Consider the following 14,078-nt stretch of genomic DNA (forward strand, 5'->3'; position numbering starts at 1 on the left):
CAAACACAACCTGCGGTGTTAAGTGCTCTCACAACTAACAAGGCCAATCCCTTGTGAGCAATATGTAATGATATGCAGTAACAATGTATATAAAAGTGTATATAGCCTCGGACCACTAGGTGTCATGCAAGAGGAACAGAACACTGGAACTGGACAGAAGCAGTCTTGATCAGAGTTACAGGAGCTGTTAGTATCATGTTTAAAAGATCTGCAGTTTGGTTAGCAATAGTTCTGTTTACCCACTATTTATTCAACATTAAATAGCCAATCTTGAACTAGATTTTCTGTCGTACACTGATTCATTCATTATCATAGTACACAAACCTAACACAATAGTCTTCATCTGTTAAGCTAGATCCTGCTCACAGTCAAAGGGAGTTAAAGTGACTTTGACTTTCAGCATATATCCAACAGGGCTCTGGCCTGGAAGAGTTTGATAGGACAGACAGGCAGCAGCTTTAGTTGCTCCTTTTATGGGTCTCCACAATATTTAAAGATGGCTTGAAGGCCTCATGGACAAAAAGTCCCCCCCCCACCCCCCACCCCCGGGCAACCCCCGACCAAAACCAAGAACCTGAGGGGCCGTGTGACTCCTCCCCGAGCACTGGGGCAACAGCTCCAATGCCTTTGAGCTGCATGCCTGAAAATGAAAATGGCTACTCACCTCCTCCATTCCCCACAGCAGCCATTGCACCAGCTTCGCTTTTTCAAAAGGAATACTAAAGGATGCCCACGTGATTTCTCGCTGGGAAGCTGGTTAATTCCCGGGAGGCCATTGCATTCGGCTTCAGTCTCGCTAATGAGATGGAAATTAATGCAAATGAGGGTTAATGATATTCTCACCATATCTGGGCGACATCCGTATCTCGCCATCGGGAGTGGGCCAGTTAGATAACAAACTGATTCGCACCCGGCACAAATCTCGATTTTGGTCTTTCCTGCTATTTAACTGGCGCTCCCAGATCCATGCTGGGCACAACGCAGCGGTTAAATCATGCCCGATGTGTTTAAAGAAATTAATATATATTAATTTACAGCAGCTCGAGGCTAGAAAACAAAGGTTTTTAAATCGCACAACACAACATTAAAGGGCTCACTTGATCATTTTGTCCAAGTGAAGTCAACATTGTCCATTGGCTGTACAGATAATTTTGTTCTGCATGTCAAGTTCAGGAGTTGTCAATTTAGGGAAAGAAACTCATGAAAAGATCCATTTGATGTTTGGTGATTTATTGAATCAAATTCTTTCCAGCAGATGTTCGTTCTACTCCACATATTCTCTTGGTTTCACAGTCAACAATCACTCCTGTAGTTATTTTTGATCAGGTTCTGTACATAGTGCTTTAAAAAAAAAAAAATGATTCCTTTCTTAGAGTCACAAACCAATGCGCAGAGTTGACAGGGCAAACCCTTAATCCATCTCCTTGCATGCTCCAAAATACAATTCAAATTGAATCCAATTCACAGTCCTCACAAAAGAGACATACAAGATCCAAGCTGACAAGAACAGGCATTGCACCTGATCTTGCACTTTATCCTACACTTAGCCAAAAGGCCACATACTGCTTTATCTATTGCTATAAAATAGCAGGAACTGCAGGAGTAACTGTAAATCGTGATTCTTGCATAAATCCTCAAATGCACTTCTCCAACTTTCTCAAAGTCACGTGAAATTGGGGTGGATACAAATTATTGAGCTTTGTTTTAGAATCAGTAAGCAAGCTTACACAATATCCACATTTAAATTTTGTCCTTTTAAAACTTAATTTCCATCTATCCTTACAACAAAAAACAGTAAAAATGCTACATTGTCTGTGAGAATGGGCTAAATCACACAAAAGACAAAGTAGCGCAAATACTGTAAATCTGAAATAGAAAAAAAAATACTGCCATTACTCAACAAGTACGGTAGGGTGGTGGGAGAAACAATTAACACTGTTGATGTGTGACCTTTTGTCGGAACTGGAGAATGTTACAGAGGCAGTAAAAGGGGAGGAGGATAGAACAGATTGGAAGGCATGTGATAGAATGGAAGACGGGTGGTTTAAATGGCATAAGGAATGACAATGCAAGGACAAAAGGGGCTGTTAATGGGACAATTAAAGAGGGTAAAAGATGGGTCTGGAGGATCTGTAAATGGTAATAGCAGAATAATTACCATCATTGGCTGTCTGAAAAATCAGAGGCAGTGGTTGTTACCTAATGGCAAAGTAACACCATTGTTTGGTCAAGCTCTTCACTGACCCTGAAACTATGCTTTGATTGTGGTCTTTAGGACCTTCAGCTGCCTTTCTCATCAGATGTGACTAACTGACTTTGCTTTCCTTTATCCTGCAGTTCGACAGGAAATTGGAAAGTTGAATTCTGACACTGTGGCTGACCAGTAGAGTTGTCTATTATCTGGCTTCTCCCCCCACCCCACCCCTAACATTACTAGATAAGTTGGCCCATTGTAGAAACTAATTCCTGCTGTTTTCTAAATGAATAAAGCTATCCCAACACAATGATGTATATATATTTAACTTTTATCGCCAGTGATAGTAAATTAGCTATCTACTTCATTTTCTTTTTCATTTCTATTTCATTTTCTTTTGAAATCAAATGGCATTTAGTTATGAAGCTAATAACTGTAAACAAATATGTGCTCAAAGTGGGTTAGTTGGGAAATTTTAATGATTTTGATATTTTATTTTACACAATATTTTATTGCATAAATGTTTTTCAACAGGTACTTACAAGGACCACAATTGTCCCAACATTTGGCACCACAGCCAGTTAGAACTAGTGTACCAATGTTGTCCAATGCAGTGCTTATGGGTCAAATAATAACAACTCCAGGATTTCCTATACCCCATCCATCTCTGTCCCAGCAAACTATGCAACTTCAACAGCAGCCACAACACTACTTACAGGTAAATTCCTGCTGATGGATCTAGCAGTTCTAACCACTGATGTGGTTGATGTTTAAAAGTCTGCTATCTCGTGCGATTTTATCATATTGTTGTCTTACTTGTGGTAAGTTTGCATGTCTCCTTTTACTGTACACATACTATTGCTTGAATCATAGACTATGAATTCAAGGAGTTCAGCATTCAGTTTAGGTAGACCCTTCAGTGCATTGCTATGACAGAGGCATCTTTCAAATGAGATGGTAAACCAAGGCTCCATTCTCTTGTTCAGATAGTTGTAAAGAAAATCTTGTGTTGTTCCCTGCATGATTTTTTTCCATTGACTGGGACTTATTTGGTTTTCTCTCTCTTCCCTATACTTTTGCAAAGATTGTTCAGTTGTGATTTAATGCTGTCTTATGAAGTGATTGCATGTGGGTTTTTTAAGTTTGATCATTTGCTCTCTGAGCGTTGTTTTGTTATGCTCTTGTCGTAGCATAAGCTGCTTCCTTGATGTGCACTCTGACGAAGGAAGGTTCAGACTTGGAGATAGCTTTAACACGTTTATTAAACTATCAACAATTCTCCTACTTGGATTCAACGCTACTGTTAATCCTGCTATAGCTACTCAGACTGACTAACCAGTCTGCTACACGTGGTGGGTGTGATGTTCAATCAATCCTGTGTCTGTACTCACTGAGAGTCTCCACTGGAAAGGGGAAGATCATGGGCGCGATTCTCCGCTCCCGCGACGAAGTGCCCACGCCGTCGAGGTTCACGACGGCACGAAACGGCCCCGATCCCGACCGATTCAGGGCCCGAAAATGGGCTGGGATCGGGGCCACGAGAAACTCGGGGGGGGGGGGGGGGCGTGTCACGAAAGCTGCGTCGAGCCGCACCGAGGTTTCGGGACATGGACCTGGACACCCTGCTGGATGAGGTCGAGCAGAGAAGGGACACCCTCTGCCCAAGACGTGGGCATCGCGAGCCATCCAGCGCAGTGAGGCGCGGTTGGCGTGAGGTTGGCACCGCTGTGAGTGCTGTGGGGTAGACCCCCGGACGGGGAGCAGTGTCGGAAGAAGCTGCACAACCTCACTTGGGCTGCGAGGGTAAATGCCATGAGGGTGCCCCCAGCCCCTCCCCCCCGGCACAAGGGGGGAAGTGGGGTGCTGGGGGGTCAGGGGGGGTTGGGGGTGTCAGGGGGCATTGGGGCATCAGGGGTTGATTGGGGCATCGGGGGGGTTGGGGCATCAGGGAGGGTTTGGGGGGGTTCAGAAGGGGTTAGGCACCAGGGAGGTTTGGGGGGGTCAGGGGGGGGTTCGGGCATCTGGGGGGGTCGGGGGGGTCAGGGGAGGATTGGGGAATCGGGGAATTTGGGGAGGTCAGGGGGTGGTTGGGGCACAGGGGGGGTTGGGGGGGGTCAGGGTGCCCAACGATTTACTCGACCCACATGAGCCCCGGGACCTCCCCGGAGCGATGCCATGGCGTGCTGTCTCCTGAACCAGCAAAAATGTAGTTTATATCTGCACGCCCTGATGATACCCGCCTAATTGTGATGCTTTATCCAACCCCCCACCCCAGGACAAGACAGCTCACAACCAGCGTGAGCGTATGAGAACCGGAGGGGGTTCTCCTGTGCTGCACCCCCTAAACATTCACGAGCAGAGGGCCCTGGACCTCACTGGGGGATCCGCCACCCGGGAGGTCGCAACATGCCAGCTCGGAGGCGCAGAAGCAAGTGAGTCAACCCTGCATGTCCTCACCCCCCCTCCCCCCCAACCCGTCATCGTCTCCCTCACACATTGCCCACTGCAGCCTCGATCCCCTCCCCCCTCACACTCATGCCACTGCACCCTCGTTCCCCTCCTCACACTGTGCACCCACCACCACCATACACCCGGGCCACCGTGTCTAACGAACCCCAAATCTTTATGTTCCCCAGGGCCACCCGCCGAACCTTCAGGGACGTCTCGCCCAGGAAACAGCGCAACATCGCCAACCCCAACTGCACCCAGGGACGCATGCCAGAGCTTGGCAGTCGGTCGGACAGGAGGGCAAACCTCTCAGTATGGGACGCAGGACCGGGACGCTCACACCACCGAGAGAGACAATAGTGAGGGGCACAGGGCAGACATTGAAGATGAATCGCACATCACGGCCACACACTCGGTGGAATCACCTGGAGGTCAGCACGACATGGCCGGCATGGAGCTTGCACCGGGCCATGAGTGGGGGAGAACAGACCAGAATTCCTAACGGACGATGACCTTGAGCTTGCGGCACTGCTGTCTCCGACACCATACACCATCACAGAGACACTCACCTCGGTTGGGCATATAAGTGATGAGGCTCCCGGGTCACGGTCTGGTGCGCACCCCACAGCCGAGCCGGTACAGCAGTTGCAGTTTGGAGCAGCCAAGGGGCTGGACGGTCGGAGGGCAGCCCAGGCCCAGCAAACAGCTGCCACCCAGACTGCTCCCGGGTTCCTGGATGTACTTGACCCACCCGGACAACTGATGCATGAGGACACCGAGGGACTGAATAACGGGATGAGGGCCATCTTCCAGGACCTGCACACGCAGTTGGAGGAGTCCATCCGTGTTCAGGAGCAGGGAGTGGTGCCGCTCATCGCAGCCACCCAGGCCGACACCGCACGGGTGGCGTCCGCGGTGGAGGCAATGGGTGAAAGGGTTTCGGCCATGGGTCAGGTTCTGCAAGGCGTTGGGCTTAACGTGCACGCGTCATCCATGGCCCAGGGCTGCCATCTCACAGGTGGCCATCTCACAGAGCCAACAGGACATTGCCGCCGCTCTCCGGGCCCTGGCCGAGTCTCACCATGCCATGGCCCGGTCCCAGTAGTCAGTCGCGGAGAGCATAGACCGCCTGGCGCACGTGATGTATGGCGTAGCGCAGTCGCAGGTTGAGATCGCACAGTCCTTGGCAGGAATGTCGCACTCCCTGGGCTCCGTCTCGGCGAACATTCGGACCGTGGTCGATCCCGCTGCAGACCTCCAGGACTGGCAGTGCCAGTTGTCGGGTGGTGCGACGGGGCATGTCTCCGATCGCATCTCCGTCCCACAGTGAGGCCCGGGGCCCACCAAGCTCCCCGAAGGAGGAGGAGGTTCTGGGGCCCGACCCAGTAGCTCCATCAAGGGACGTCCCAGCACACTCGGCCTCCCCCTGTTCCGTCCCTGGCGCATCTGGTGGGCAGCGGGCAGGCCAGGGTGGCACAACACCATCCAGCACGCCCGCCGAGCAGCCTGGCCCATCGAAGCCGGGCCGCCCCAGGAAACGCGTACCGACGGGGAGCCATGTCGAAGGGCGTGATTCTGAGCAGTCCGCCTCCACTCCTGCTGTACCATCTGGGAACACACCTAGACGTAGTGGTAGGGCCCGTAAGGCAAAGAAGCTAGGCACGTAAGAAGTTGGCACGGGTGCAGGGCACAGTTTAGTTGTAGGGGGTAGGGCACCTATGTTAATCACACAAATAAACTCACTGTTGAATTTGACTCATAAGACTCTGTGCTATGTCCGGTGCCAGGGGGCTCGTGAGGGTGACTGAGTGGCGTAGTGGTATGCAAACGTTTCAAGGTCTGTTCCGGATGTGCTGACCGTTTCCCCCCTGCCTCCCATAATCGGACACCGTTGTCCTCGGCACACCGACGCCAGCCACCCCACACGGGCATGTGGTGAAATATCCGTCACGAAGGCTGTGACCACCGGAGTGTATGGTTCAGCTATAGCCATGAGTCAGACCTCGGCTGGTGAATCTGAGCACACAGCTCATCGCAGAGCGGGCCGTCATCATTCAACATGGTACTGATCACAACCGCTTACCCAATCATTACTGTTGTGCAATCCCGTAGTGCCGCAATGGTAAGGTGATGTGGAATTGGTGCCGTGAACACGGTGCCGGGGGCGAGGGGGGGGGGGGGGGGGGGGGGGGGGGGGGGGGTGCTGTGTGGTGCCCATGTGCAAGAGTGACAGTGCAAGTGGCAGTGTTCAGCGAATCCCACCCCCACAGTGCGTGAACCGTGCGGCCACCAACGCGTCACGTGCCCGCTGTCCGCGGCGGTGCCGTCGCGCAGCCTCCTGGACGTAACCAGCACCCAGGCAGTGTCTGTGTCCTGCGCCCCTCCCCCCCCCCCCCCCACCCTGATGCGCACCATCATCCTCCTCCTCCGCATACTCCTCTTCCCCCATTCCCCTCGTTTGCGTTAGCTCCGTTGCCGTCGGGTCCTCCCTCCGACTCCTCCACCAGGTCATCTCCCCTCTGCATGGCAATGTTGTGCATCGCACAGCAGACCACAACTATGCGACCGACCCTGTCGGGCCGGTACTGCAGGGCCACTCCGGAGCGGTCCAGGCATCTGAATCGCATCTTCAGCAGGCCGAAGCACCGCTCCACCACACCCCTGGTTGCTGCATGGGCCTCGTTGTATAGGCTCTCTGCGTTGGTCTGAGGCCTCCGTATTGGCATCATCAGCCATGACCTCAACGGATAGCCCCTGTCGCCCAGCAACCAGCCCCTCAGCTGGTGGGGGGGGGCATCCATCGAACATTGCGGGGATGAATGACTGTGCCAGAATGTAGGCGTCATGCACACTCCCGGGGTACTTTGCACACACGTGCATGATCTTCATGTGGGGGTCGCACACCACCTGAATGTTCATGGAGTATGGGCCCTTTCTGTTCATGAACACTTCCCTGTTGTCTGCAGGCGGGCGCATGGGGACGTGCACACCATCGATGACACCCTGGACCATTGGTATCCCGGCCACCTTGGCGAATCCACGTGCTTGTGCTTCCTGCTGTGCTCGGTCCTCGGGGAATTTTATGTACCTGTCCGCGATGGCGTACAAGGCGTCGGTGACGGCCCTGATGCACCTGTGGACCGATGCCTGTGATATCCCGGAGAGGTCCCCGCTCGGCGCCTGGAAATGAACCGGTCGCATAAAGGTTTAGGGCCACCGTCACCTTGATGGAGACTGGTATCGCATGTCCTCCTCCCATTCCACGTGGTGCGAGGTGCGCCACAAGCTGGCATATATGTGCGACTGTCTCCCTGCTGAACCGTAGTCTCCTCCTGCATGTGATGTCCTGTAGGGCCTTGAACGACGTTCTGTCACGGTAGACCCGAGGCCTTGCTGGATGCCTGTGGCGCCCTGGCACCACCATCAGTGGATCCTCCTGCTCCTCCTCCTCCTCCTGCTCCCCCCAAGCACTTCCTCTGCATTCCTCGCCGTCAGGGGGTCAATGTTCCCCTCGGCATCCCCCTGTACATTCGGGTCCAGAGCGCCTGCGGCCAGCGTGGCGACGACGGGCCACTCCGCGGCCATCCCCTCTGCTGCACCGGCAACCGCTGCATCTGCAGCCACTGTGGGCCGTCTGACTCTACGCTGCCGGATGGCACACTCCAAAGCTGCGGCTCCAACCACGGCAGTAAACATCGCTGTCTGGTTGGCATACATGGTGACCTGCAGGAGGGTGGTGGGGGGGCAGAGAAACGACATGTTACACGGAGGTTCTTCCACACCTCGCCAGCCGGGTTGCATGGGATACCAGTGTGCCCCGGTGGGATGGTCCCGCTGCAGATACGCACCCAACCTAACATCTGGTCACTGTCTGCGTCCAACTGTCAGTCCACACCATACTCCTCACCAGTGTGCCACTCGCCTGTGCCCATCAGCCACACGCACCCTGCGGCCGTGTCCTCGTCACCATCCTGCCATATCAGGGTGGCTGACATGTTGCATCCTCACCCCCCTCCCACCTGCACACTCTCCCGCATCCCCCCTCCCACCTGCACACTCATCCGCATCCCCCCTCCCACCTGCACATTCTCCCTCACCCCCCTCCCACCTGCACACTCTCCCTCACCCCCCTCCCACCTGCACATTCTCCCTCACCCCCCCCACCTGCACACTCTCCCTCACCCCCCTCCCACCTGCACATTCTCCCTCACCCCCCTCCCACCTGCACACTCTCCCTCATCCTCCTTCCACCTGCACACTCTCCCTCATCCCCCTTCCACCTGCACACTCTCCCTCACCCCCTCTCCCTCCTCCCACCTGCACACTCTCCCTCATCCCCCCTCCCACCTGCACACTCTCTCTCACCCCCCCTCCCACCTGCACACTCTCCCTCACCCCCCTCCCACCTGCACTCTCCCTCATCCCCCCTCCCACCTGCACACTCTCCCTCACCCCCCTCCCACCTGCACACTCTCCCTCATCCCCCCTCCCACCTGCACTCTCCCTCACCCCCCTCCCACCTGCACACTCTCCCTTATCCCCCCTCCCACCTGCACACTCTCCCTCACCCCCCTCCCACCTGCACACTCTCCCTCATCCCCCCTCCCACCTGCACTCTCCCTCACCCCCCCTCCCACCTGCACACTCTCCCTCACCCCCTCCCACCTGCACACTCTCCCTCACCCCCCTCCCACCTGCACACTCTCCCTCACCCCCCTCCCACCTGCACATTCTCCCTCACCCCCCTCCCACCTGCACACTCTCCCTCATCCCCCCTCCCACCTGCACACTCTCCCTCATCCCCCCTCCCACCTGCACACTCTCCCTCACCCCCTCCCACCTGCACACTCTCCCTCACCCCCCTCCCACCTGCACTCTCCCTCATCCCCCCTCCCACCTGCACATTCTCCCTCATCCCCCCTCCCACCTGCACACTCTCCCTCACCCCCCTCCCACCTGCACACTCCCTCACCCCCCCTCCCACCTGCACACTCTCCCTCACCCCCTTCCCACCTGCACATTCTCCCTCACCCCCCTCCCACCTGCACACTCTCCCTCATCCCCCTTCCACCTGCACACTCTCCCTCACCCCCTCTCCCTCCTCCCACCTGCACACTCTCCCTCATCCCCTCTCCCACCTGCACTCTCCCTCACCCCCCTCCCACCTGCACACTCTCCCTCATCCCCCCTCCCACCTGCACTCTCCCTCACCCCCCCTCCCACCTGCACACTCTCCCTCACCCCCTCCCACCTGCACACTCTCCCTCACCCCCCTCCCACCTGCACACTCTCCCTCACCCCCCTCCCACCTGCACACTCTCCCTCACCCCCCTCCCACCTGCACACTCTCCCTCATCCCCCCTCCCACCTGCACACTCTCCCTCATCCCCCCCTCCCACCTGCACACTCTCCCTCACCCCCCTCCCACCTGCACACTCTCCCTCACCCCCCTCCCACCTGCACTCTCCCTCATCCCCCCTCCCACCTGCACATTCTCCCTCATCCCCCCTCCCACCTGCACACTCTCCCTCACCCCCCTCCCACCTGCACACTCTCCCTCACCCCCCCCTTCCCACCTGCACACTCTCCCTCACCCCCCTCCCACCTGCACACTCTCCCTCGCCCCCCTTCCTACCTGCACTCTCCCTCACCCCCCTCCCACCTGCACATTCTCCCTCACCCCCCTCCCACCTGCACACTCTCCCTCATCCCCCTCCCACCTGCACACTCTCCCTCACCCCCTCTCCCTCACCCCCCCCCTCACCCCCCCCTCCCACCTGCACACTCTCCCTCATCCCCCTTCCACCTGCACACTCTCCCTCACCCCCTCTCCCTCCTCCCACCTGCACACTCTCCCTCATCCCCTCTCCCACCTGCACTCTCCCTCACCCCCCTCCCACCTGCACACTCTCCCTCATCCCCCCTCCCACCTGCACTCTCCCTCACCTCCCCTCCCACCTGCACACTCTCCCTCACCCCCTCCCACCTGCACACTCTCCCTCACCCCCTCCCACCTGCACACTCTCCCTCACCCCCCTCCCACCTGCACACTCTCCCTCACCCCCCTCCCACCTGCACACTCTCCCTCATCCCCCCTCCCACCTGCACACTCTCCCTCATCCCCCTCCCACCTGCACACTCTCCCTCACCCCCCTCCCACCTGCACACTCTCCCTCACCCCCCTCCCACCTGCACTCTCCCTCATCCCCCCTCCCACCTGCACATTCTCCCTCATCCCCCCTCCCACCTGCACACTCTCCCTCACCCCCCTCCCACCTGCACACTCTCCCTCACCCCCCTTCCTACCTGCACACTCTCCCTCACCCCCCTCCCATCTGCACACTCTCCCTCACCCCCCTTCCTACCTGCACTCTCCCTCACCCCCCTCCCACCTGCACATTCTCCCTCACCCCCCTCCCACCTGCACACTCTCCCTCATCCCCCTCCCACCTGCACACTCTCCCTCACCCCCTCTCCCTCACCCCCCCCTCCCACCTGCACACTCTCCCTCATCCCCCCTCCCACCTGCACACTCTCCCTCATCCCCCCTCCCACCTGCACACTCTCCCTCATCCCCCCTCCCATCTGCACACTCTCCCTCATCCCCCCTCCCACCTGCACACTCTCCCGCATCCCCCCTCCCACCTGCACACTCTCCCTCATCCCCCCTTGGCTGCAGCCTTCTCGGGAGGGCCGACCCGGTCTCCAGGAGCTGCGGAACAGTCCGCTCACCTCCTCACTGGTCAGCGTCAGCCAGCACGACTGGCTGACGACTTTAAATAGCAGGTGTGAACGGCGACGGCGTGAACTGGGGTCACGCCGTCGGTACTTCGGCCATCCGGGCCTGAGAATAGCGGGGATGCCGGAGAATCGCCATTTTGGGTGTCTCGGGCGATTCTCCGGCACACTCTCCCTCATCCTGCGCCGCACGGAGCTCGACGGGGCTGTTCTCGCCGCTTGGGTGAATCGCGGGAGGGCGTCAGACCGGCGTCGCGGGAACATTTGGCGACCCAGGCGATTCTCCCAACCGGCGCGGGAGCGGTGAATCGCGCCCCATGTGTGCAGTGTCCTTATATGTGGGTTGGTGTAATGCCCCCCTGTGGTAGTGTCACCTCTGTGTGTATCGTGAATGCCCATTGGTTGCGTCCTATCTTACTGACCTATTGGTTGACTGTCTGTGTGTCATGTCTCTGGTGTTCCCTCTAGTGTCTAGCTAGGTGTAGTGTATGTACATTAACCCTTTGTGTACTTACAGTGATGTATATCACCACATCCCCTCTTTTTTCGTGTTACATATTTTCTGTACAGCGTTAAAGAAAATTGAACAAACTAGGTAGATGAGTAAAACCCTGTACAAGTTATGATAACAGTGATCATTAAACAATAAGTCCAAATCAGAGTTATGAGTCCAAAGTTCATGAATTATTATGGTCGAGTGGCTTTCTTGTTTGGTTGGTGAGTTGGTGATGTTGATGGTGGCATTGCATTGCAAACGCCATCAGTGTCCCTGTGCTGAAGGAACCAAGAAGTGGTCAAATCACTTCGTTGTCTGATTTGGACTCTTTTTTTTCTTTCGATGCTTGTGGTGGTAATTCTTGATGGCATCTGTCCTGAAAGCCAGGTTGCCTGTTGGTAGTGCAGCAAACGTGAAGTGGTAAGATGCATCGTCCTGCCATGCTATGTCATTGTACTGAGCTGAGCAGTAACAGTGTCCCACATGGGGAGAGTTGTACCATGTTGTACCAGTCGTAGTTCCATTGGGGTTGTTTTGTCGTGCTTGTTGGCGACGCTGTTGCCTTTGGTATGCTTCTTGCGATTGTCTTTGATGTTGTTTTTGTGGTTGGTTTTGTTGCCGTGTTTGCTGCGCACAAGGATCACACTCTGTGGATAATACGAGTCCTTCACACAGTTACTCGTGTCAGCGTCCTTCGTGGCATCTGCTGTCTCCTTGAGCGTGCCGTCACTGAGTTTGCGACACTTCCCGTCTGGAGTCATGTCCGGCTTACTTGAATCAGCTTTGGCTTGATGATGCTCCCCGTCTGGAGTCTGGTCTGTTTCACGTGAGTCAGTTTTGATTTGTCGATGCTCCTCGTCTAAGCCCTTTCTGGTTCACCTGAATCAGCTTTGGTTTCTTGATACTCCCCGTCCGGAGTCACTGCAGGTTCACTTGAGTCAGCTGAGATTTCTTGATGCTCCCCGTCCGGAGTCATTTCAGGTTCACTTGAATCTTCAGAAGTTTCATGTTGCTCCCCGTCCGGGGTCAAAACAGTCAAGAATGCATTTGCTTGTGGAGAGGCTCGAGCGAATGAGGTTTGAAGTAACGTGGTGTCACCGGAGTCACCAGTAGTCTCGCTGTGATTGTCAAGTGCCTCTGTACATTCTAGCTGAGGTCTGTCACATTGCACATCTGGTATGGAAAGTGGGATGCTGTCGTCACTTGTCGCACATACAGTGGGTAGAGTCTCAGTGTCTTCTTGTCGTTCACTTGAGCTGGGTAGACCGTCAGAGTCTTCTTCTGGTGGCTCAAATAATCTGGGTGGACTGTCATAGTCTGCTTGCTGTACACTTGAGCGTGGTAGACTGTCAGAGCCTTCTTCTTGTTCACTGGAGCGTGGTAGACTGTCATAGTCTGCTTGCTGTACACTTGAGTGTGGCAGACTGTCATAGTCCTTCTGTTGTTCACTTGAGCGTGGCAGATTTGCATTGTCGACTGCTGGTTGCTCAGAGGAGGTTGCTGGACCCTTCTGGTCTTGTTCCTGCAAGGACTGCGCTTTGGAGTTCTTGCATTGCTTCTATCGTGGAGGCTGTCCACGAGCTCGCTGTGGAGGCTTGTGTCACTCCCTCTGAGGAGTCTTGCAGCGTTCCTTGTGTGGAATCGTGCATTGGTCTCTCCGTGGAAACTGTCATCACTTCTTGTTCATGCAAGGACTGTGCTCTGGAGTCTTGCGTTGCTTCTATCGTGGAGTCTGTCCACGAGCTCTCTGTGGAGACTTGTGTCACTCGAGTCAGTTCTTGTTCATGCAAGGACTGCGCTGTGGAGTCTTGCGTCGCTTTTTTTGTGGAGTCGGGGACCTTTCGCGGTGCGTGGACCACTCTCTGCGTGACAGCAGGCCGCTCTCTGTGGGCTTGTACCGCTCTCTGTCTCTTGGTGTCAGGCCGCAGCATAATCCTGCACGCACGAGTCGGGATGTCATATCTGCTGGGCTGTAGATCCTCAAATCCGAAGGACTCGTCGGCAGGGTCGTCAATGTGCAACACGTCTAGTTGCGGTTCGGATTTGGTACTGGGGTAGCCTCCCAAGGTGAAAGCTTCATCTGAGTCGTTGTCTTCCAAGACCATATCATCAAGTTTTGTGTTGGAGCTGGCATTGGGCTCGCGATGTCTGAAGAAGAATTCAAGGTCTGAGTCATAGTCTTCAAGGACTGTATCATCTCTT

At 55.4% G+C, this 14,078-nt stretch overlaps 1 protein-coding gene across 5 annotated transcripts in view; it reads left to right on the plus strand.

Annotated features, from left to right (window-relative positions):
- LOC140391761 (large ribosomal subunit protein eL31) overlaps positions 1–14,078 on the plus strand; it is a 245,433-nt gene that overhangs the window by 202,959 nt on the left and 28,396 nt on the right. For all 5 annotated transcript variants that reach the window (XM_072476605.1, XM_072476608.1, XM_072476604.1 and 2 more), the window contains one exon: positions 2,729–2,912. In XM_072476605.1, coding sequence (XP_072332706.1) covers positions 2,729–2,912 — 184 coding nt within the window. The remainder of the gene's footprint in view (positions 1–2,728; positions 2,913–14,078) is intronic.

The sequence above is a fragment of the Scyliorhinus torazame genome, chromosome 15, assembly GCF_047496885.1.
Source record: "Scyliorhinus torazame isolate Kashiwa2021f chromosome 15, sScyTor2.1, whole genome shotgun sequence".
In the NCBI taxonomy this organism is placed as follows: Eukaryota; Metazoa; Chordata; class Chondrichthyes; order Carcharhiniformes; family Scyliorhinidae; genus Scyliorhinus; species Scyliorhinus torazame.